The 24,765-nt window shown below is 56.3% G+C and overlaps 1 protein-coding gene across 1 annotated transcript; it reads right to left on the reverse strand.

Moving 5' to 3' along the window:
• Positions 1 to 2,903: 2,903 nt before the first annotated feature.
• On the reverse strand, positions 2,904 to 7,193 carry GPR37L1 (G protein-coupled receptor 37 like 1). The gene is made up of 2 exons (XM_004438952.3): positions 6,485 to 7,193; positions 2,904 to 3,720 (listed from the first exon to the last, which is right to left on the reverse strand). The coding sequence occupies exons 1-2, from the start codon at positions 7,112 to 7,114 to the stop codon at positions 2,905 to 2,907; spliced, it is 1,446 nt and encodes a 481-aa protein (XP_004439009.1). The 5' UTR covers positions 7,115 to 7,193; the 3' UTR covers position 2,904.
• Between the last annotated feature and the right edge of the window lie 17,572 nt (positions 7,194 to 24,765).

Here is a 24,765-nt window from a genome sequence, read left to right on the forward strand (position 1 = left end):
TGACTTCTAACTCCTAAGGAAAAGGAGCTGTGCTCCCCAGTTAAGGAGGTTGAAGCTGGGGCCAGGCGGTCCCCTGTGCCCTCCTGGCTGCAGAGGTGACAGCGGTTGCCCCTGGCCTGGGAGGCTGGGAGGGGACCAACTGTCTCATTCATCTGGGGAGCAGGACGGGGCTGTTTCAGGGTCGACCTGGCTTTCTCAGGTCCTGCCTCTTCCAATGAGGGATGAGGTTTGAGATAAGGCGGGATGGGCTGGTCACCAGCCAGCGTCCTCCTGCCCGCACCTGCACACAGCAGGTGCCTGATGTGACTGAAAGAACTTGAAGTTGAACAGGGAGCAGTCCGTTCCTGTATGTAAATCGTCGTGTTGGGGCCCTTTGAACTGCCAGAGCCTGGGTGAGTTAAGGACGCCAGGCCAGGCCCGCTCTTTGGTGTCAGAGAACTGATTCCCAAAGGGAAGGGAAGAGGAGGAAAGGGCGCTCAGCATTAGGTGGGTGCTTGATGTGTGTTCTCATTTGGTGACTGTGGTCCTCCGTGAGGGAGGAAGCCAAGATCAGAGGTCAGTCACTGCCTGCAGTCTGACTTGCATGCACAGTGCATGTGCTCCCCACCACCGCCCCAGCTGAGGGGGCACTCAGTGCATTGCCCCCTCCCGCCTGCATCAGGGTCCGAGGGCTGTGCCCGGGGTGGGGGAGTGAGAATGTCCAGCTGCCTCTGAGCATCCCAGCTCAAGTCGACTGCCCACCCCTGTGCCAACCTGTCCCCCCACCCCAAGCCTGGGACCCCTCAGCAACAAATGCCACATTGTTCCCCCAGCTGGCCCAGGCTGGAGGGACAGTGGCTCTTTCCCAAGGCCCGGCTGGCCTGCTGACTAATCCTGCAGGCCATTCACGTCAGCAGGCCTGGGAGGCGGCGGTGGCGGGCGGGCCTCAGAGCCACCATCTCCCCACTTAATCTCTGAGCCGGCCAACCGGCAGCAGGGAGGGGCAGAGGGCACCCTTTGTGAAAGAGGCCCCCAAACAGGATGCTGAAGTGACCCCCCTCCCCTGCCCTTAGCCTTCTATCCTCAGCCACCTCCTGGCCCCAGACTTCACCTCGCTTCACCCCAGCCCCCTTCCTCATCCCATAGGAAGCTGCTGGTGTATTGAAGATGGGGGTGGGGGTGGCAGAGAAGGAGTGGGGGGTGGAGGAAATGGCCTTGGGAACGTCAGCGCACAAGCCTGCCTTTGGACCCCTCTCCAGCCTGCCCGCCCATCTTAAGTTTCTACAGACAAAGCTGGGGGCTTCAGTCACCGTGGCAACAGGTCTGCGGACAAATGGGTGGGTGTCGTTCCCCAGCACAGAGTATGCGCGTGGTAGCGCCATCACCTAGCAACGGCCTCCCTCTCTCTTGGCATCACTGTCCTGGGGGTGTGTGCCAGGGAGAGAACAAGGCCGCTAAGATCCTGGGAGAGGGGGAAGGAGGCCTGGCTACCAGGGGGCTGAGGCCAAGGGGTGTGGGTGGGATGGACAGAGGAGAATGGAGCCCCAGGCATCTGGCAGCCTCAGCCCCTCACCATCCCGGGCCCCTGGGGACACTTCTGAGGCCCCATGCAGACGTCCAGGTAGGCCTGGCCGGTGAAAATCGCCGGTGGGACCCAGAGCTGCACCTCAGAAGGGTGGAGAAGGGTGGCTCTTCCTCAAAGCTGGGCTGACAGGGGCAGGGAGTGATTTCTGGCCTAGGCTTCGGCATCCCTTCTGGTTGACCTTGTGCCAGCTTCTCTGGGCCCAAACAGGGGAAGTGGGCAGAACCTGGGCAGAACCAGGGCAGGAGCCGAAGGGTCTGTAGGGCCTGGGGTGGAGCTCGGGCTACACGGCAGGGAAGGGGTGTCGTGGGGCAGGGAGGGGGCAAGCAGGGGGCAGCCAGCTGGGCCGTCTTCAGGCACAACAGTCTGTCCTAAGAAACTGAACAAGAGTGGCTCTCAAAGTCAGGGGGGCTCACGGAGGGAGGGCTGCTGGTTTCCCTCGAATGGGTGCTTTGTGGGGAGGGAGGAGCCGAGGCGGGGGCTCCAGAGGAGATGAGTTTGCAGCCTTTGACTTCCCGGGGGCGGCTGGGCTCAGGCCAGGAAGAGGACCCAGCACCCCAGCTCCCAAGCCTTCTGTCCACTCTGCCGCTCAAGAGCCACAGGGCCACAGGGCTGGATGGGACGTCAGCCGCAAACCAAGAAGGGCCAAAATGGCCAGAAGAACCCCCCAAGGCACTGCGTGCCCAGGGAAGGTGCATCTGGGCGCTGCCAGGATGTGGCACAAGAAAGTCCAGTGGGATGGGGGTGGTTCTACCTCGTTTATTGCTTTTCACGAGGGCCTTCTACAGGAGAGCACCTAACGGGTGGGGACGGGGCAACCCAGGGAACCTCAAAGGAGGAGGAGAAGGGAGAGACATCCTCTGGAAGAAGAGAGGGTGCCAGGAGGAGGAAGCGTCCAGGGCTGGGACAGATCCCATCTGGAGAAGAGCCAAGCCAGGCTGGCCCCCAAAGAGCCCCCTACTCCAGGATGGGTGGGGGGCAGGGAAATGAGGCTTAGAGAGGACACAACTGAAGTATGGCTGGGTTCCAAGACAGAGAGAGGGAAGCAGGGAGGAACTGGGTGAAGTTCTGGCTCCGAGCTGGTGAGGCTGGAGCTTCTAGGCAGTTCCAAGGACCTAGAAGCATCCCCACACACTGGTTGAGAGGACAGGGCTGGGAGGCCCCACAGATGGCAGGGGAAGCCCTGCTTGGGGAGGGGGCTTTGACGGGCCCGAACCTCGACAAGAGGAGCCAAGTCCATCTCTAGACAGCAAGACCATGAGGACAGAAACAGGAGACGTGGACAGGGGTGCCCCTCCCTGTCCCCCTCGCCCCCTCCCAGGCCTCCCCTCTGGGGCCTGGCCTCAGCAAGGTGTGCCCAGGGGCAGGAGTGGGGGCGACTCCCCGGGCTTGTGAAAGTAGATGGAGGAGGACATCTCGGTCTTGAGCTTGCTGTCCGAGCCGTCAGCGGCCGAGGCCCCGGAGGCCCCGCCACACTCATCGCAGCAGCAGCAGCAGCAGCAGTCCAGGAAGGCCTGGCCCAGCGGCCGGCAGATGCACAGGAGGAGCACGGGGGTGATGGCCCCCTTGAAGAAGGTGGAGAACTGGTTGATGAGGCCCAGGAGGTCCAGGGTCTGGCGGGTCAGCTCTGTGGAGAGGTAGGCCACCACGATGTTGCAGACGTTCTCGGGGAGGGTGCACAGGGCGTAGACCACGGTCAGGCCCACCACGGTGCTGTTGAGCTGGCTCTCGCACTGCTCGTGCTTGTCTGCCCGGCACTCTAGCTTCCTCCCCGGGGGGCCCCGCACCCGCCACGTCACTAGCTGGCAGGTGACCGTGAAGAGGATGGGCAGGCAGAAGTAGCAGCCGAAGTACCACCACATGCGGGCGTTCTGGTAGGTCATGACCAGCGAGTAGAGGGACTCGGGCAGGCTGGCGGAGGGTCTCATGATGCAGGAGTCCACGCTGCCCGTGGTGGGGGCGGGCTCCTGTGCCAGCTGCCACAGCAGGAGCTCGGGCATGGCCAGCGTCATGGAGCCCACCCAGATGACAGCCAGCTTGGCCAGGATGGACTGGCACCGCTCGATGGGCCTCACCTTGGGCAGGGTGCTGGTGGCCACGTGGAAGCGGTCGATGCCCAGGGCACAGAGGCTGAAGGTGGTGACGCCTAGAGAGGAGACCTTCGGGCAGAGATGTGGAGGAAGAGAGGAGCCGTCGTCAGACCCCAGGGGCACGGGGAGGGGCCTGGCTTCTGGCTCAGACCGGGAATTGAGTGTAAGTGTAGAAATGAGTCATAACAACCACCACTGAGTGAGCATTTGCTGCACATCGGGGGCTTCACACACATCATCAAATCCTCACAAGCAGCCATCTTGCAGAAGACCCTGCAGCCCAGGCTGGATGAGTGACCTGGTGGACGGCAGACTGAGGGCCCCACACGGACAACCTGACTCTTTCCACCCTGCTTCTCTCCCTCTTAGACAGCGGATGGATGGCCGGAGTCCCACAGACCCACACGCTCCCTGAGAGACTTGGAAAATCATCTCTAAGGAAGAACCCAGACAAAGACAGAGACATTCTGGGTCTTTGCAGGGCCTTCCATGCCTGCACCCATTGTGTGCATCGAGCAAATGGTCCTGGGAAACGTGGCTCACAGGCTCACTCACACACACTCACACACACACTCGCCTTCTTCGCCCGTCCGGCTGTGTGGGGAAGCAGCCCCCCTCCCAGTCGGCTTGTGTCCATCCTCCCAGCACGCTATTCATTGAGTGCACAGGAAAACCACCCTGTGAGCCCAGAGGAAGAAGCTCGAGCAGTGGAGAAGAAAGCGCTAGCGAGAATAGAGGAGAGAGCGTGCCTGAGCTCTGGATGATGCTCAACCACACTCGGGGATTGTGCTCAGACCCCCTCCTGTCCAAACTCTCCCTCTTCTCGCTGGGGGAACACAAGCCCTGGCTTATTAGCGCTGCCACCAAGTGTCCTTTTTGAGAACCTCCACCCCCTCTCTTGGCAGGGGAGCCCAGGCCTGCGGAGGAGGAGCCTTCGAGTTGGCCAAAAACACCACACTCTCTCCTTTCCCTACATCTCAAAAAATATCTCCAGTTTGATTCCAAGCTGCCTTCTCCTGCTCCCTCCTGGGTCCATCCTGAGATGCTCTCGATAAAGGGCCTCTGGGGCAGTGTATTTTGTCCCTCAACTCCCACCCTGTTACCCAGCCTAGAGGGAGGGCTCTGACAGCTCAGGGAACATCTGTCTCCTCTAGGAGTGAGGAGGGGGGCCCTATGAGGATTCAGGCCAGAGCCTATGTATTAAGTGTGTTGAGACCCACGGCCAGGATTTCACTGACTTTCCAACCACGCGTAAACAAGAGTTGATGTATGTCTGCCCCCCGCTTACACCATCCCCAGTAAAAACCACCATTTACAGAAGCACTGTATAGATATCACCCACTCAGTCCTTCAATAATTCATTCAGATAGTGATTATTATTATTACTTATTATCCCCTATTTACAGATGGGGAAACTGACGTTGAGGCAGGTTAAGTAACTCACCAAGGCCACTCAGTTAGTGAGGGCAAAGCCTGGCGTCTCCTCTAGTCTGCCTAGTCCCCGAGTCCTGTGTCTAACCTCTCACAGCTTACCCGGGCTCTGAGCACCAGATGATCACCAAGATGCAAAGGTCACCCCCAGTTGTAGGGTCTTCTTTCCAGTTTGGGTACACTTGGGCTACCATTACAGGGTCTCCCTGGGTTGGGAAGGACAGGAAAAGGGAAGTACCAACTGCTGGGCCTCAGAGATGTGTCCAAATATGAAATTATCACTAATACACAGTGAACTGGGGACTGAGTGGGGAATATGGCCTGTGTCCAGATGCCTGATCCTGATTCCTTTTCCACCCAAGCAGGTCACCCGTGTCACACAACATCGTCCAGTCCCAGAAGGACTAGCAGCCTTCACAGGGAGCCACAATTATTCCAGTCCTCATTATTACCCCCCGCATAGACAAAATTTAAAGACCACTTGCTCATTTTGTGTTCCTATCTGGACGCAGTGGCCTCGTTGTATCCCGCATAAATGCACATGTATTGGTGTGTTTTGCAATGTTTTGATTAAGCTGTCTCCATGTGATCTACACATACGTCAACACCCATGGACTTGTCTTAAGGAAGCTTCCAGAGACAAAGATAGTGGAACACTTTAGAACTGTAGGTCAGCCCAGCAGAAGGGCCATCTGGTCTACCCGCCTGATTGGGAACTAAGGAAACTGGAGAGGAGGAATGACTTGCCCAGTGACCCCCAGTATGTCAGTGACAGACTGATCCTGGGCCCCCCAGCCCCAGCGCCAGCTCCCAGAACCAGGTCTTCCCTCTCAGACAGGATTTAGGAGGTTGCTGCCGCTGATGGCTGCAATGACAACAATCTCAGTGAGAAGGGCCTTTCCTCCTGGCATTCATGTCCGCGGGGTGGGTACTGACATGATCTGGGGCTCCGTAGGAAACGGATCTCCCTCAGACACTGCTTAGGGAGGCAGGGTACTGAGGGGTAGAGAAAGGGAGCTGTGGGTGCAGGGCGTGGCCGTGGGCACGAAGGGAGGGAGACGAGATGCACAAAGGACAGAGATTCTTGGGTGGGAAGACAGGTGAGGGTTAAGGCAGGGGAGGAGCAGCTCGGAGTGTAGAGACAGGGGAGAGGCGCACCTTTCTCTCGAAGAAGGGGACCAAGCTGGGGCCCTGCACACCTGCCTGCCCCCAACCCCACCCCCCGGGCCTGCTTAGTTTACCCGAGAGCTACCAGGAGCCAACGCTGTATTTGTCTCCTTGCCCAGTTTGGAGAAGAAGGGAGACAGAACTCCGGGCCCCTGGGCTCCTGTGTCCCCACGCACCCCACCCCCAACAGCCAGATGGATTGCAGCTCCTGAGCACCAGCAGGAGCCATACTCACCTCCATGAAGGGCACGGCCCGGCAAGAAATGTCACCTAGCAACCTCTGCTTGGTGATCTCGTTGAAGATGACAACAGGGAGGCAGAAGAAGAGGACCAGGAAATCCCAGAGGGCCAGGCTCGCAAGGATGGAGTTCCAGGCGCTCTTCAGGTAGTAGCTATGCCACACAATGCACATGACAGACAGGTTGCCCACGATGCCCACAGCAAAGACCACCAGGGCCAGGAGCATGATGGAGTAGGCGCTGTAGGAGCTCTCAGTCACCGGGTACAGGGGGTTCTGAATCTGCAGCCTCTGGCCCGGCGGCCCGGTCAGATTGCCCCGAGGCTCCTGCCTGCTGCGCGGGATGCCCCCGTCCTTGTCTGGGGTGGGGCTGGTGGCCACCAAGGGCTTGGTGGGCTGCAGGCCAGCAGGGTGGATGGGCCGGGGGTACTCAGCCCACTCCTCGGGCGCATACTGCTGCACCCCCTTGGCCTCCTCGTCCTCGCTGCCTCTCTTGGACCGACTCTGCTGCTCCCAGGCCTCGGCTCTGTACCTGCCCAAGGGCAGGGGGGCTCCCCCAGAGACTCCACTCAGCCCTGCAGCTGACTCCACAGCAAGGGAGACAGCCAGCGGCCACAGCCACTGCATGGCCAGATGAGAAGGAGGCAGCCGCCCCACAGACAGCAGGTGAGGGCAGGGGACCCAAGTGCGGGGCTGACTCGAGAGAGGCAGCTGGCCGGCTGGTCCGCCTCCAGTCAGGCGTCTGGCATCGCCAGCCTGCTCCAGTGGACCCGGGCCGCTCCCTCCCACCCAGCTGGCCCGGGCTGGGCAGGGCCCTCTGCTGGACACAGAGCACTCTTTGCTGCCCACACATCTCGCCCTCCAGGGCACTCCTTCTTGGCCTGCAAGGTAACAGCATGTCAGGCCTGCGGGGCCCTCAGAAGTTACCTGCTCCAAGCCACTGAGGCCAGAGAGGGCACCGGGCCTGCCGCAGGTCCCACAGTGAGGAGGGGCAGAACCCGACTGTGGCATAGGCCTCCTGACTCCCCCTCGGGGACAGTTCTAAGGCAGCTCCCTGGCTCAACGCTGGACAATGACAGCTGCTGTCGTTTATTCAACAGCCACCAGGCCCCAGCACTCCACAGATCCCTCCACTAACCCTCACCACAGCTCCGCGGAGGTAGGTGCTATGGTTACCATTTCTCAGATCAGAAGTCTAAGGCTTGCAGAGTCCATCACTTACCACATAGCTGATACACGGCAGAGCCGGCCCGAGCCCTGGATCTGACTCCGGAGCCCTCTAGCTCGACGCTGTTCTCAGCAGGCGTGAGTCCCTCTGCTTGCCTCCACCCACGTAGACGCCCCTCGGAGAGGAGCAACAATCAAAATTTAACACCCCGCATTCTGACCCAGACACAGGTGGGTGGACATGTGCAATAACTAACGTTCCCTAAGCCCCTGCTGGGTTCTCGACACTAGACATAGAAGAATGCAGGAGACCCCTGCCACCACAGGGCTTTCAGGCCAGAAGCGGGAATAAGCATGTAAACAAACAGTCACAATTCAGTGTGATGGATGCCATGAGATGCAAGGATGCCAAGGGACCCTAAGGAACCTGGAGGGATCAGGAAGGCCTCCCAGATGAGGGGACTTTTGAATGGATCCTAAAAGATGACCGTGAGCTTGTAGGACAGACAACAGGGAGGAAGGGCGCTCTGGGCAAACAATCCAGCCCACGCAAAGGCAAGGAGGTGGGACAGTGGGTGACGAGTGAAAGACAGCAAGCAACGAGGCTGGAACACAGGGTCGTGCAGGGAGAGAGTGTGGGAGTCTGAGGCGAGGAGCCTGGAGAGGTCAGCAGAGGAGGGACCCGGGAGGGCTCTGTAACGAGGGCTCTGTAGTGAGGCCAAGGAGTTGACATTTTATCCTGAAGGCAACAGAGAGAGTTACAGGTTGTTACCGGAGGAACAATGATCGAGCGAGTTGTTCAGAGGGGTCCCTGACGGGCGGCTGGAGCGGGAGGACGCGGAGGTGGGTGCCTGTGGGAGGCAGTGTCTGGAGGCCGGCCGGGAGTGCAGAGTCCAGGAAAACCAAGAGCACGGCGGGGGCCCTGTCTGTGCTTGGGAGGGCCAGGGCATGGGGTGGACACCTGTGCAGGAAAGACAAGGAGAGCCTGGTGGGAGGGTGGGAGAAAATCTCTGCTTTGCACACATGAGACTCTGTGCACTATGGGTCATCTGGGTAGAAATGCAGGACAGAATTATCTGCAGCCCAAAGGAAAGGCTGCAGCTGGACATGGAACTACAGAGGTAGGCAGTGCAGGTGAGGCCTGAGGAGCCCCCACACTCACAGGCAGCCCGAGGAAGGGGAGCTCATGAAGACAATGGAATGAAAACGAGGAGAGGGCGGGTGGCTGTGCTCCGGCTCCTCAGAGGCTACGAAGGAGAAGAGAATCTGCACCTGCGTGGCCGGAGTTGAAAGTCACTTAGACAGTTAGACAGCAAACGTTAACCAAGGCCTCATGGGAGCGAGATCAACTCAGAAGTGGCTTTCTCAGAAGACTTCCTGACTGGGAAGCCTCCGTCCTGCCCAGAGCGGCCCCAACACACTGTGTAAAGAAAGGAGTCCCAAGAAAGAAGGAGGAGGAGGAGGAAAGAAAAAGACTCACATACCCTCAGACGGGGGAAGGAAGCATCTTTGGCCTTTAAAAAATTTGTACCTTTCTGGCTTCTTGCTTATTCCTTGCGTGGGGACGGAAGACACGAGCGGCTGCGGGACTGCGCTGGTTTGGGGTTCAGAGTGTCACAGTGGAGATGCAGAGGCCCATCCAGAGGTCAGACCAGCCAAGCACTCAGCTGTCACCTTTGTGGCCACCACCCGGCCCCACGGCAGAGGCGAGGCCAGACTCCGGCCTCCACGTCCCGCGTCCTGGGGAAGGGTGGAGAAAGGACTGGGGGAGATGGGGGGGATACCCGCACCTCATCCTGAGCCTCCTGTGCTCCATCCTTGGAGCTGTGCTGCCCCGACCCCGCCGAAGAACTGACCTCCGCCCCGCCCCAGAGTGATTGGGTCCTGCCCACTGCCAGACTCCATGGCACTCGGGCTGCACTGCCTTCTGCCCGTGGTGCAGCTGTTTGGTAAACAGAGTCGTCGTCCCCCATGTCATCACCACCATTTCCTGACCACTCACCAAGTGCCGGGCCCCATGGGGAATAGCTCAGCAATTCTCATGTTTAATCTACACGTTCTTACCACAGGTCAGAGAGGTAGAGCAACTTGCCCGAGGACACAGAGCTCGTGAATGCCAGCTGGGATCCAAACGCAGGTTTGTCCAACTCCAAAGCCGAAACCCCGGATCACACCTTGGTGGAGCCTTACAGCACTGGACATGGGAAGAGATCCTAGAGATGGTCAGCACCTGCCCTCTTGTTTTTCAGAAGTGGAAATTGAAGTGCAGAGAAGTCAAGCACCAAGGCCAGCACGGATCCCAAGTCTCCACAGTAGGGCGCATGCCGACACGGTGCAGACCCTGGCCCAGGGCTGGCGGGTGGGGAGCGAGTACGTGTTAGCCCTCTGCTCCTTCTTTACACCTGTGAACACTCCCCGACTGCATTGCGGAGTGTGTCTTGCCTTCCATGAACACTGACCGCCTGAAAGGCGCCCCCCCTGCTGGCCCTAAGTGTCCTTGGTTCTATTACAGTTGGAGCATCAGAGGCCACTAGGTGGAACCAGACATTCGGTGATGGAAGTTAAGGGCGGCCTGGACTCCATGGATCCTAACCCAGCCCGCCCCACCACAGACTCTGCAGCGTCTGAGGGGCCGTCTGAAAAGACGAGACAGGTGGGCTCCCAGGAGCCGACACCGAGGGGGATGGTGGGGATGTACCTGGCGTTTCACCCACCCCTCTTGAGGGCGCCCAATGTGGGTCCCCCAGAGGTGCTCCTCTCCCATCCCTGCTGCTTCAGGAAAATTCCTCTCCTCGACAAGCTGGAGGCAGCCCCCTTATTCAGAAGCATGCTAAGCGGAAAGCGAAGGCTTTCCTAGCCCTTAGGACTGTCTCTCCAGGGTCCCAGGAATTCCCCGTTCTTCTCCCTGGGAATTTCCCCAGTGCTGGCTACAGAGAAGGTACTCGCTTAGGTGGGACCCGGTAGGAGAGAGGCTGGGCTGTCCCCTGGCATTGAACGAGGTGAGGACCTCCGGGCTGAGGTGGCAGTGACGCCCAGGAAAATAAGAGCTAACGCTGCATGGAGCAAGTCCACACGCCAAGCCTTCTCCAGCTGAGAGCATCTTCCAGAACTAGCTGTTGGGATTTAGCTCCTTAAATGGCCCTGCCACTTGCTAGGTGTGTGTGTGACTCTGGTCGAGTTCATAACCTCTAGGTGCCTCAGTGTCTTCGTCTGTCACATGGGGATAATAACAGGCGTGGTGTGAAGATTGAGTTCACCCATGTAAGTCACTGGAACAGGCGCGTTGTAAGCACTGAATAAGTGCTTATTATTAGCTACTGGCTGTTCGGCTCATTTAGTTCTCACAACCGCGTTACAAGGCAGGGTACTATTACTATCTAAATCTGACAGATTTGGAAACTGAGGCACAGGGAGCAGGAGGCAGCCAAAGAGGCAGGGAGGGCAATTCTGCGATGGTTCCTCCCCTGCCAGGGTTCGGGCCTGGGCAGGGATATGCGTCTGGTCTGCAGCTGGCACCAGGCTAGGCTGGGGGGCGTGGACACTCCGACCCCCTGGGTCCCACTGCACCAGCTCCCCATGCTCCACTCCCGGGCCCAAGGGGCACACGGGTCCTGTTCTGGAGGACAGGCAGAGGGTCACCAGTGGGAAGGTGGCGTCTAAAGGTCAGGGGCTCTGGGACCTGGCCCAGCTCTGCTGCTAGTGAGCCCTATAACGTTGGTGATCACTCATTCACTCGTTTTACCAGCACTTGTTGAAGACTGGCTGTGCACCAGGCCTCGTGTCTGACAGGCCAGGACGGTGCATGGTGCGGCGTGACCTCTGCCCTCCCGAAACTCACACTCGAGTGAAGGAGGCTGCCACTGAAAAAACTAACCCCAGATAGCACAACTACAGACCATGAGGAAAAGAAGCGGATGCCACACTGTCACAGACCTCTCTGCCCTCCACTTTCCCCCTGGTGGAAGGTCAGGGCTGTTATCCAGCCTGGAGTCTCCCAAGGACGCTCCGCAGTGAGCTGTGCGCGTCGTGGAGCCATTTGACAAGGCACGAGTTCCACAGCAGCCTATGCCAGTAGTTCTCAAAGTGTGGTCCCTGGACACCAGCACCTGGAGACTTACTTGAAATGCAGATTCTCAGGCCCGCTCCATCAGGAATTCTGGGTGGGCCCACAGCCTGTGTTTTAGCAAATCCTCCAGAGGATCTGATGCCCCCTGAGTGTGAGAGCAAGCGTATAAGGTATTCCCACTGCGTTCGATTGGTGGGCATGGGAGTGCTTCCCCACGCCTTGGGCCGTGCTTGTAGGAGGGACAGAGGTGGGGAGGGACCCTGGCCTGGAGGCCCCCAGACCATGGACGCACTGGAGTCTGGTGAGCAGGCCCCTGTCTTCCTGTCTGCTTCCTCAGGGCCTGGCACTTGGTAGATGCTTGACACACGTGTTTAAGAAAATCAAGAACAAATAAGTGTTAAGCAGAGGCCTAAAATTGCTCACGAAATCCTACCCATTCCATGACACCACGATCCCTTCCCTAGGGGTGGGGGTGAGAAAACCTCTGGTGTCCTCAACTAAAGGAAGAATTGCAACTGCCAAGGTAGACATGGGAAGACTCCGCCATCCCAAGACGCTCTTCCTCAGGGGTCTCTTACTTTACCTTTTCCAGCTGTGGCATCGGGCGCCCCAGAGAGCCAAGTTCCAAACTCACTCTCACCTTCCCACTCCTATAGCACAGCCAAGACACGCTTGGGACATCCCAAGAAAGGCTTGGGACATCAAGCTGATACACGCACAGCCAGCACAAGGAACCTGGTAATCCAGCCCATGAGGCATCATCCTACCTCCCAGACCCCAGAGCACCTCCATTGCAGCTCCCGTGGCCCCAGCACCAGGTGCTCATTATGGACGCTGCTCTCTCCCCGGGTGATGGGACGTGTTCTCCTGCTCACCTAGAGACTGCCCTCTGGGCTGGGGGTCCCTGGTCAGGATACTTTCAAAACCAGCATGACTTCAGGACCCAACCAGTTGGCCCCATCAGAACAGAATCCCACATTTTCATGAGATAGATGCACCCTATAGGATGGGTGTAAGTCGTGTTGGTATTTGTTCCACAAATGTTTATGGAATGCCTCTTCTGTGCCAGACACATAATTGATACTAAGGAACAACCAGCCCCTGTTTGAACCCCTCCACTGACAGACAGGTCACAACTGTGCAAGGCAGCCCATCCTTCCTTTAGACGGTTATAATAATGTGGAAATGGGACTCCTGGAAAATCCACCCATTGGTTCTGGTTCTGTCAGTGGAGGAGACAGAACACACAAACACACACACACACACACACGCACGAGCGCACGGGATCCAGGTGTGAGATAGAGTCAGCAGACGTAACGCCAACTCCATCAGGAGCGGGACTGGCCCCAGCAACAGGCAGAGGAGTGTGGGGGTGGCCAGCAGAAGGGAGTGTTGAGGGCAACCAGACAGCTCAATGATCAAAGAGGGCTTCCTAGGGAGAAGTCTAAGAACGGGTTTCTTCCGGAGCAGAGTCTGCTGGAAGGGAGGGATCTGGTTGGGCAGAAAGGTTCCAGGCAGGAAGGTGGCTGGTGCAGAGGAAAGGTTGATTCCAGGAAGATCAGCCCACTGGGTGGAGCAGAGTGTCACCCCATTGGAGGAGAGGGCCTGGCCCCCGGATCACACGACCAGGCAGTTGAGGGGCCTGGCAGGGGCAGAGTGAGGCTGGAGGGGTCTGGGAAGCCCACAGAGGGCAACTACCATCCTTTCCTGTCCCCAAGTGACCCCAGGCACGAGAGGCCTGAGTCCCTGACACATGGGCCTGTCCCCTGCAGGAACCTCTACCAGATCCTCATCCTCAGGGAGCCGGAGGGGCGGGTGGGAAGGCCCTCTGGAGCCTGGGCCCTGCTTCTGAAGCCTGGGGTGGGCGGGAGGATGGGATAAAGTCTTAGGGAGGGCCAAGTACCCAGTGTAGGGGGGTTGGCTGCAGCCCAGGGAGGTGGGGGACCACCCCAGTTTCTGTTTAGACCATGACTGTCTGGGCCATGAAGCAAGCTCTCCACAGCAGTGCAGGTCCTGCCTCCTGCGCTGGCTGGCCCCGAGCCCCGAGCCCCTGCCCTCAGGTGTTGGCTCTGGCCACCTGCCCTCTGCACCCCACACTGCACAGCCTCGGGGCGGTAGGGCCAGGACAAGCAGATTATTCATTGCCAGGTGCCCTGGCCGTGTCCTTTCTGCTTTCTTGCCCTGATGTCCTAACACACGCTGCCAGCAGAGCTCAGCACAGAAGAATGCGGCAGAGCCAGGAGGAGGGTTAACCCTTTCCAGACAGCATCTGCCTGGACAGCGTGCGGGGCACGGGTTGGGTGGGCGTTAGGGGAGAAGATGGCTGAACTTCCCCTCTGAGTCCTGAGCCCAGGAGCACCCCACCTTCCTCCCTTTCTCTCAAAGTGGCGGGTTATCCTGGACACAGCCTGACATTAGATTCACACATCACCATTCCCTCACGCCCTCGCTGTGTAGCCTCGGGCAAGTTCCTTAGCCTGTCTGAGCCTCACTCACTTTTCTGGACTGTAAATGAGGTGAGCAACGTGTCGCTCAGAGGGTTGTTCTCAACACTGACTTATGTAACTGAAGTGGTGTTCCCGACACAAAGTGGGTCTTTAACAAATGTCGACTCCCTTCCTCTCTCCCTTTATTCCCACCTCCTCCCTTACACCTGCCTCACCCCCTGGTCCCATAAGAGCCTTGTCAAATGGGCCTGATTCTGTGCTCATGAAGGGCAACCCCCCGGGACCTCCACGTTGGCAGCCTCTGGCCCTGCTGTCCATCCACCATGAGACGTGGCTCTGACGCGGATTGCTGAGGGACCTCGGCCATGCTGCCAAGATCCTGGAACCCGAGGGGCCCAGGAACAGGCTTGGGGGTTTCCCCTCCCCCTCCTCAGGGAAAAGCTTATTCTGTGCCCACCTGAGTCGTTGCCCCAGACTGGGGTGGAGAAGAGCCAGAGGGTGCTTCAAAGGGAGGGTGACAAGGGTCCCTGGCTGCGCCTCCCTGTAGGAAAGATGGAGGAGCCCCCGTATGCCAAGGAAGCTAAAGATGGACTCAGAGACCCCACCTGGCGGGGCCTGTCTGGCCCTGGAATTGCAGCCCAGCCTCTATTCCCTGGAACTGGCAGAGCCAAGCTGGCTGCCAAGACGTTGGGTGAGATGTGACCTGGGGATGAATGGAACGATTTCTGGCCGCCGGCAAGACTCCTCCCACCTCTGGCTCCCTTGGCTGTGGGGGTCAAACCTTGCCCCCTCCTGAACCCTCCTGGGATTCATTCTTTCTCTCTCTCCTCTAAACCAGCGCCAGAGTCATGTGGGTCTGCAGGACTCCCCGCAGATCTGCTCATCATTTTGCCCAGATTTGGGTCATCTCAGGAGCTGAAAGGGGAGGTCCTTCGCTGAAGCAACCTACGTGGGTACAGACTGCAGGAAGGCTGTGCCTGGTCCCCGGCTCCCCGGTGCCTGCACAGCTCCCGACACAAAGCATGCCTCCACACACGCTCACTGTTTTTGTTCTTAGCAGGGCCGTGCTGAGGGTCAGGGCCATGCCAGGGGCTCAGGACTTGTAGCAAAAGCACCCTCCACCTGGAGGGCTTGGATAGGTGATGTGGGTTCTTCTGACCCCTCCAGGGTTACTCTGGCACAGACTTAGACTGTCCCATCTCCCTCTGGCGCCCAGCCCGGAGCTCTAGTCGTTAGGAGCTAACGACTCCGGCCCAGCCCCTTCCTCCCATGTCAGAACCCACAGCCCAGTTCTCTCAGTGCTGGGGCAGGTCACAGGGCAGGAAGGTTGGGAGACTGCGAGCACAGCACATCGCCCCTTCCCAGTCGGCGTCTGGCCGCATCTGACCCACCACTGCCACAGCGGGGGCACCACACAGGACGTCCTCCAAGGGGTCCCCATGAGGCAAAGTCTGACCTGGCTCCTGGACCATTGGAAAGATGACTCTGCCAACAATACCGAGAACCGTCCTCGCCTTTGGATGGAGAACCCTGGTGGCCCCGGCCCTCCTCTTTAAGCGGGGCTTGGCTGGGGGAGCTCTCTGCCCCCTTCATACCCATGTTCCATGGACAATGCCCCATTGATGCTTCTGATTGTTTGCTTTTGTTTCTTGTTTTTGCAGACGATGAGGGAAAATTTTGGACCACTGTTGGCCAGCTTCACAGAAAGCTGGCCCTGGGCGCCGGAGAGACATAGTCAGGTCTGATGCAATCTCCTGGGCCTTTTCTCTTTCGCCGCTGTCTGACGCGCGGTGGAGGAGGGTGGAAATGGCAGTGACCTTGGCGGGGGCAGGAAGGGGCACACACTTTCATCTGTGCAGGACCGTCGTTATGCACGTGTGTGTGTCTCTGCGCTCAGTGTACCTCAGTGTGCGTCTCCCTCCATGTTAGAGTCTCAGAGCTCTTCGCATGCAGCTGTATAAAGAGGTTTCTGTTTCTTTCTAGAATCGTGGGGGCAGGGGTGTGGTCCAACAGATGGCTAGCAGGTTTCAGGTGTGTCTAGCTGCAAAAGGTTCCTGGCCCAGGGCCTCCTGATTGGCTTCTGTGAGTCACGGTGGTTCAGTTCCTGGAGCAGACCTAATTGGCTTCATGGAGTCGGGTTCACGCCCGGCCTTATCTTCAGAGCCTTCCCCTGCCGGCCCAGGCCCAGACGGACAATGCTCCCTGTGTCGGCAGTGACTCCTGGTCAGTGGGCCGTGCCCTTTGGGGAGTTTTCCCAGCAGTGAGTGAGTTCACCCTGACCGCGCCGTGCCCTGACACCTCAGCCTTCCGTGTCCCATGGCTCCCACTGTTGGAGTGATTGGAGGGGCCAGCTGGCAGCTGGCTGTAACCTGGCAAAGCCGCAGAGGGGTTTCCTCAGTTCCAAAAGACCCACCTGAACTGATTGGCAACATAAAAATGTCTGTGGGTAAACAATCTGGAAGGTAGCTCCAGACTCTGGGAAAGGCCTCTGGGGCCGGGGGCAGGGGAGTGCTGCCAGGGTGCCTTGGCAGTCTTCTAGGGTCTGGCAGAGGGCAGGAAGAGGCAGGTGGAAGGAGGTCCTCTGCCCTGGCTCTTCACACACAAGGGATCCTGGACTTGCAGGCTGTGGGACATGTTCTGCTTCCCAGTCGCAGGTCACATGTACACACAGTGCTTTTCACTTTTCCTGGGCCCTCGTGGGCGTGGCTTCATGCCCTTCCAGGAGGGCGGGGCCCAGACGGTTATCCCGTGTTTGAGACGGAGCAAGCACGGCCTGTGCGGGGACACGCACTGCCCAGGGTCACAGGTGGAGCCAGCAGCCAGGAGGAGCAGCAAAGCTCGCTTTGTGCCCGGCCGCCAAAACAGCTGCAGGCCCTGGTCCTGCATTGGTGTCCCAGGCACCACTCAGCACGGACACTGGGGGGAGCTGCCCTCCTCTCTGTCTCCTGGCCTGAGCAGGATACAATTTTTGCGTCTGGGCGGAGGGGAGCAATTGAGCTGGGGAGGCCCTGGCAGGCCCCTCGCCAGCTCCCTGTGGCTGCCTGGCTGTCTGGGTATCCTGGACGCCTGGCTCCTCCCGCCCAGGCTGGCACAGTTGCCATCCAGGGTGCCTGGGCAGAATGCCAGGGGGAATTTTCCATCGGCCTGGCTTTGTTGTCTGCCCTGTGGTCTGGAGCCTGGGCCTAGGGAGGGGCAGGCCCCCTTGGGTAGCTGGAGGAGAGCTCCTCGGTTGTCCTGGGCCACCCACGTAGGAACTGCCAGCTCTGGCCTTTTCCATGGCAGCCGACAGGGTCTCTCTCTTCCTCCTTCAGAGAGATGCAGGGGTTTAAGTTGGCACCGGCGAGTGAAGCCCACTGAGGGGACCACAGAGTGCCAGGGTTACAGGAGCCTTGGCTCATCCAGCTGAGCCCCTGCCTTGTACAGATGGGAATACTGAGGTTCCAAGAGAGAATGGACACTACCAAGGCCACAGAGGGAGGTGGTGGCGGAGCCAGGACTCATAATCCAGCGTCCTCAACACGCCTTCCCGTCTTCCCCAGGGCTCTCCTCTCCCCTAACCTCACTCCTCCATCCCAGGTCTACTTGGGCTGACTGTGTCCCCGCCCAACCCTCACACCCCTGGTCCTCTCTCTTTGGCACCGGATTTGGGCCTGCCTGCCCTCTGCACCTCTTCAGTGTGAGAACAGCTCTGGGGGGCCCCCCGCTCCCTCCCTCCCCGTGCCCTCCGCTCCTGGGCTGCCTGAGCTCTGCCTGGTGGCCTCGGGGTGAGAGTGGGGCCGGGGCTCCTATAAGAGTAGCTGTGAATGACAACTGAAACAACCAATGACCACAGTGACCATGGGAGGCCAGAAGACTCTGGGGTCGGGGTCAGGGGAGTGGAGATTTGGACAGATAGCTGAGGACTCAGCAGCTAAGCAGGGAGAGGGCTGAAACCCAGGGCCTCCCGGAGGGGCAGGGCCAGGGGAGTGCTGGCCCACTGGAGCCTTGGTCCTCGCCTTGGGCCACCAGCGGGGGACGGGGTCAGATCATGTCCCCATGTCCCCAGGCCCCCAGCCTTCTGTCTCTCCCTCCCGTGGGGAGATGACACAGGTGCACCTGCTCCTGGGAGTAAACAGCAAATGGACGGCCCGGGGCGGGGGTGGGACGAGGCTGAAACTGGGTGCCTTGAGCCGGGTGAGTCACGTTCTCGCTCTGTGGCCACCAGGGACGAGAGGGAGAGTGGAGGATGGGGGAAGGACAGATCTGGGCCACCACACAGGCTCATCCAGGTCCCACTCTCCCCTCCTCTGGGACTCCTGAAAAGGTCCTCGGAAATCTCCTACATCCCCTTCATTTTACTGAATTAGGAGGCTGTGCCCTAGAGATGGCCCAGAGAGGACAAGTGACTTGTCTAGAGGCACACAGCGTATTAGTGGTCTCAGGACTCCTGAGCAGTGGGTTTAAGTCCTAGAGCCAGGAATAGAACCCCCAGCGGCCTTGCCTTGCTCTGCCAGGTTCAGACTCCGCTGCCTACTGGGACAAGAGATTCATAATGACAATCATTGCTAAACACACAGTCTAGCCCAGAGCTGCCCTGGGGGCAGGAAGAACCTGTGGCCCCTTGGTCTCCCCAGTGTCGGTGCCACCATCACCAGTCCCCGGAAACCCTGCCCAGGGTGTGACGTCACGGGGCTGGACCTGCTCCACCCTGGAGAGAGGAGGGAGAGGGATCCTGGTCTGCTCAGGCCGCCATGCGGGGGGAGCCAGCCGGTTGCAGGGGTGACCGAAACTCCAGGGTCCTACTGCTGCTCCCCCCTCCCCTGAAACCCAGCTCCCACTGCTGCTCCCAGGGGTGCCTGAGTCAGCTCCCGGGGCGAGTTATGAATAACACAAAGTTGGGCCTCCCTGTGGGGATGAGGGTGGAATTTAGAGAATTCTGAGTGTCGGGTCATCCCGGCAGGCCTTGGCATGTCCTCTGTCAGCTGAGACCTGGCAGGTTTCTGGCCTCACTCGGCCTCATCCATAAACTGGGACGAGAACAGCCACCTGGCAGGATAGTTGTGAAGATTAAACGGGATGACCCGTGTGTGACTCCAGCCCAAGGCCGGCATGTCGCAATATGGGCTTGATTTTTGTGTCAGATAAAATAAAAATATTGTAGAAGAGGACTCTGCTATTAATAATAATAAGCGAGAGATCTGAGCCTCGCATCTACATCCAGAAGAATAGTGTAGAGTCCTTACCTTCCATGTATTCAACATACTTTTCTGCAAGTCAGTGAGGAAGCGCCCCCGACCCATGCAGCCAGTGCAGGTAATGCAGGCTCCCCTCCAGGAGCAGAGACTCGGGGTGATGGTGTCAAGAGGAGGCCGGGAGCTTTCTGGTTACTCCCAACACCGAAGCACCCCATCCTACTGGAACTCCACTGCTCACCCCAGATCTCTTCTTTCCCAGTGAATTTCTCCTCCTTCGGAGACCCTGAGAGGTACCTCCTCCGAACTCCCACTGTGCTTGCTTCCTTCGCTTCCTTGCTCCTTCTCCACTTCCTCTTCCCAGTGCTCACCCTAGCATTCTGCACACTCTCGTGAGCTGTCGGTGTCCATTCACTGTAAGTCCCCCTGGGCTGGGGTCTCTTGTTGCCTTGAATTCCCAGCAGAGGCGAGAGTAAATGTCTGTGGGGTGAATGCATGGGGGAAACGGGCTTTCTGGGTGACACACGTTTCTCTGGGTTCTGTGCAGTGAAAGGGCCTGGCTGCCTGGACAGCGAGGGCCTAGGACGGCCGTGGCTGAGGCTGCTGTCCCATCATGATTGTTAAGAGGACCCTTTCACCCACCACGGTGTCCAGGTTTGAAGGATAAAGTTTATCTTCATCTGGACCTGAAGCCCTGGGCAGGAAGCACCGTCTCGCCACCCAGAGATTTCCTGTCACTCCTGTTGATCATTTCCTGTTGTGATGCCTGTGTTCATTTCCCCAGTTGTGCTGCGGGATACGGGTGGAAAGCCTGTCCAGACTGGGTGGACAGGGGAATGAGCAATGATAGAGAGACTGGGCGGAGAAAAACCAGTGTGGGGGGTCAGGGGGCAGGGGGAGAGTGAGAGAGAGAGAGAGAGAGAGAGAGAGAGAGAGAGAGTGTAACCATGGCAACCAATCTGGAAATGAGACATCCAGCCTGGAGGAGGCATCTGGCCAGCACCTCCTTCAATTCATTCAGCAAACATTTTTAAGCCTCACAGGGTGCCAGGCACTGGGCTAGGCCCTGGGGATACAGGAATGGAAAAACTGTCCTGCCCTGTGGAAGCCGACAGGTTCCCGGAGGAGACGACAGGCAAACTCCTGTTGGCAGTGATGCCAGGAAGCTGGGATGCTGGGATGGAAGGATGCTGGGAGCTGAGATGGAGGGATAGAGGGAGCCAGGAGTGTTGCTGGAGCCCAGGAAGTACCCAAACCTAGATGCAGTGGGGGCGTGGTAGGGGGGTGGGCCGAGATTGGTCTTCTGACCTCAGGCCTGAAGGCGGAGCAGAGTCAGCCAGGGGAAGAGGAGGAGGTCGGTTTAGGGAGGACAGAAGGGCAGTTGGGGCACCAAAAGGTGAGACAGGGAAGACTGGGGTATTGTAGAACTCTGAATATTTTAATGTGCCTTCTTAAGAAAAATTATCCAAAATTTGGAAATAAGGCAAAAAATGGACTGTGTGGTCTTTCAAAATTATCCTAGAGCATTACCAAGCCAGCCCAAGGACCATGGGACACTTTAGGGAGGACAGCTCTGCTTGACTTGCTATTTACTACTGAGGAGGGCCCTGGGGGGCTCTGTAAATTTAGATGTTAACTTGTAGGAAATTGGTAAGTTGCAAACGATTTTTGTCTGGAGGAAAAGATGATGTCAAAGGTCACAGCATTATTGTCTTACAGGATGTGGACCAGTTTGTACCCAACCTCGTGATCTTATTCTAGCATTCTTTTCCCACTAACTCTATATACACGGTCTCTTGTACCTTCTGCTGAACCAGCTTTACGCTTATTAATGAATTAAACAAAACTTTGGCATATGCTTACTATTTATGTAGGAGATTCGTGTTTTCAACTTTCTGAAAATTGTACTTTAATGGGGTGCATGTGAGGTCATGGTGGGAAAGGAGGGCTTTGTATTAAGACAGAGGGGAGGGTGTCTGTTTAACTTTATAGGACACCAGCAAACGGTTTTGGCAGTTTCTTATAAACACACCTGTGTTGTACAAGCTGGCAATGCCGTGTCTAGTATCCACCCAGGGAGGTGAAAGCACACGTCCACACAAAGACTTACAGAGGGATGTTTGTGGCGGCATTATTCCTACTAGCCAAAAATGGGAATCAACACAGATGTCCATCGAGAGTTAAATGGATAAACACATTATGGTGTATCCCACAGTGGAATACTATGCAGCAATAATAAGGAATAACCTGCTGCTATGTAAAACATCACGGGTAGATCTCCGAAATGTGGGCTGGCCCCGTGGCTTGGCAGTTAAGTGCACGTGCTCTGCTGCTGGCAGCCCAGGTTCAGATCCCGGGGCGCACCGACGCACTGCTTCTCCGGCCATGCTGAGGCCGCGTCCCACATACAGCAACTAGAAGGCTGTGCAACTATGACATACAACTATCTACTGGGGCTTTGGGGGAAAAAATAAATAAATAAAATTAAAAAAAAAAATAAAACAAAAAAAGATCTCCGAAATGTTACTGTGGGTAGAAGCAGCCAGACACAGATGATAGCAGACTGCTGACTCTGTTTATCTTCTGGAAAAGGCGGAGCAGTGGTGACAGAGAAGAGCAGCGGGTGCCTGGGGTTGGGGAGGAAGGAGGAGGTGGACTGCAGAGGAGCTCCCGGGAGATTTAGGGGGTGATGGCAGTGCCCTGCACCTGATTGTGGTAGTGGGTACGGGATTGCACGCATAGCCAAAACTCACCAAGATGAACGCTTAAAATGAGTGGATTTTATTATGTGGAACTGATCTCTCCAGTAAGCTGCGTAAAAAAGGAGAGGAGGAGGGATGGAAAAGTCCCTGAGAGCACTGGAGGGAGGCCCCCGACGCAGCAGAAGGAGCGTCCTCTGCTGCTGAGACTGACGGAGAGGCCAGGGTGTCTGCTCTGCGGTGAGCGTGGAGAGCGCTCCGCTTGGTGCTCAGGCCTTCCATCTCCTGAAGGATGACAATCACTGTCGTGTTTCAGAGACAATATCAGACAGGCTTTCTTATCTTGACTATCTTTACCACGATGGTTAATTCCCATAAGCTCTCCAAAACTCCAGTTCCTCATCTAGAAATATAGATATTAATCCCTTCCCTGCCTACTATGAGTGTTATTGTGAGGATAAATCAGAGAATGCACATGGAATCACTTTACTGCAGGGCCATAAATAAGGAAAGTGAGAGATGATCTGGGGCTGTTTCACTCTGGCCTGCATGTGGCTTGTTCTGTTATGAACTCCGTGAAGACAGGGACTTAATGGAAGTTCTGTGCTCTGCATAGTCACTGGGGCAGATCTCATCCCACAGAAGGTGGGATAACCCTTGCTGATGTTTAGAAGTCTTTAAAATAAAGGATTTAAAACTTGAGGACTCTTTTTGGCAGTGTTTTCTGCTTCTCTGGGCTGTGTGGCATGCTGCTGCTGATGTTGATGATCCTCTCAAGGAAAAACTTTTCCTCTACATTCTTATGTTCAGTAACTGGGATCTGCAAATTAAACTAAGAAAAGACAGATTAACAGGAGAAAAGGCATACAAATTTTATTTGATGTTAATATTTTAATTTTTATGTGCATAAAGGCCTTCATAGAAAAGAAGTGAAGATGCAAAGAGATAAACTTGGGGGCTTATATACCATTTTAACAAAGGAAGATAAAGTGTGGAGAAACGAGATTTGGCCTAGAGGTGGTAAACTGTAGGAAGGTAAATATATGGGGGAAACTAATGGAAGATAAGGGTTATTTAGAAAGGATTAGTTTATGCAGACTCATCTTGGAACTGTCCTCATCCCAGTGACTAAGATTGTTCTTCCTTTCCTGGCGCCAGAGGGAGGACACCTTTGCAAGCGGAAGTTATGCCCTCCTTTCAGGCAGATAGGGGAGGGCAGAGAGCTTATCCTGTGTCTACTTTTTCTCAACTGCCTTCCGTTCAAAATCATCTTTATGCCAAGGTGGCATATTTGAGGTGGCCTGTTCTAGTCCCCTTCAATGTCTAACATTTACTAGACACTTGCTGTGTCCCAGGCACTGTTCTAAATGATTTCTATGCATTAACTCATTTAATCCTCAAACCCCTTTGTGGTAAGTACCATTATAGTCATCCCCATTTTACGTGTGAGTTAACCAGGGAGCAGAGTGATTACGAACTTGCCCAGAGCTCTCCTGCAAGGTCCTAAGGAGCAAAGCCCAGATTCAAAGGCAGGCTGTCCGTGCACCCCAAGGGCCTCCTCACCTAACCTCGTCTGAGTGTCTGCCGTTCGCAAACCTTTGGTCTCAGGGCCCCTTTATACTCTTAAAAATTATGGAAGACCCCAAAGATCTCTTGTTTATGTGGGTTATATCTATTGCTACTTATCAAATTAGAAATTAAAATGAAGGAATTAAAAAATATCTATTTAAAAATGACAATAATAAACCTATTATATGTTACAGAAATAAAATTTTTATTTAAAAAAAGACGTACATTTTCCAAAACAAAAACTGGAGTGAGAAGAATGGCATTGTTTCACATTTTTCCCAAATCTCTTTAATATCTGGGTTAATAGCACACAGCTGGATTCTTCTGTCTGCTTCAGCATCCCTCTGCTGTGATGTGTTGTTTCAGGAGCATGAATAAAATCCAGCATCACATAGATGTGTGGCTGGAAGAGTGAGGGGTATTTAACAGCCTTTTCCTATTATTGTGGTTATTCTTTGCCATGACGTCTAAACTCAGCAAGTGGAGTTTCTGAGAGGCTGGTTGCACCGTGGACTCAAGTCCAGATCAGTGAATTTATACTCTATGACATTAACATCTTTGTTCTATCTTTCACTTTGTGGATGATTTTCGGGGTGATGTCTATGTTCACTATTTTGATTGTGCTGTTGTTTCAGGGGTGTATACACATGTCAAAATTTATTAAGTTGTACAATTTAATAATTGTGCAGTTTATTGTATATCAAATATACCTCAGTAAAGCTGTTTGAAAAACAAAAACAGCTCCAAAAGCCAGATTGTCCTGACTTATTCAGAGAAGAAGCACGGTGCGAAGGAAAACGGCTGCTAGAGGTTCATCTGGCTGTGAGCTCGGGTGTGTTCATGAACTCATTCCTTTCACAGGCGTTGAACGCCATCAGGATCTCCGAGGTGTCAGCCTGAAGCAATAAACAAGGCACAATCCTCACAGGAGCTCACAGCTGGTTGGAGGGACAAACGATGATGACAAGACAGAGTGGCGTGGAATAGCTCTGCAGAATAGCTGAGAGGGGTAATTAATCCAGATGGGTGATCAGGGAATGCTTCCTGGAAGAGGTGCCATCTAAGCAAGAACCTCCTGAGGCATACGGTACGAGTTAATAGGGCAAAGACAGGAAAGATGAGTTTCCCCAGCAAAGGGAATATAATCACAAAAGCCCAG

The sequence above is a fragment of the Ceratotherium simum genome, chromosome 36, assembly GCF_057802395.1.
Source record: "Ceratotherium simum simum isolate JZ-2026a chromosome 36, ASM5780239v1, whole genome shotgun sequence".
In the NCBI taxonomy this organism is placed as follows: Eukaryota; Metazoa; Chordata; class Mammalia; order Perissodactyla; family Rhinocerotidae; genus Ceratotherium; species Ceratotherium simum.

Bases quoted from the DNA above. Each gene is read 5' to 3' on its own strand.
- GPR37L1 (XM_004438952.3), bottom strand. From the start codon at position 7,114: ATGCAGTGGCTGTGGCCGCTGGCTGTCTCCCTTGCTGTGGAGTCAGCT. The intron at 3,721-6,484 runs GTGAGTATGGCT...CTCTGCCCGAAG, and splicing joins GGGCCGTGCCCTTCATGGAG to GTCTCCTCTCTAGGCGTCAC.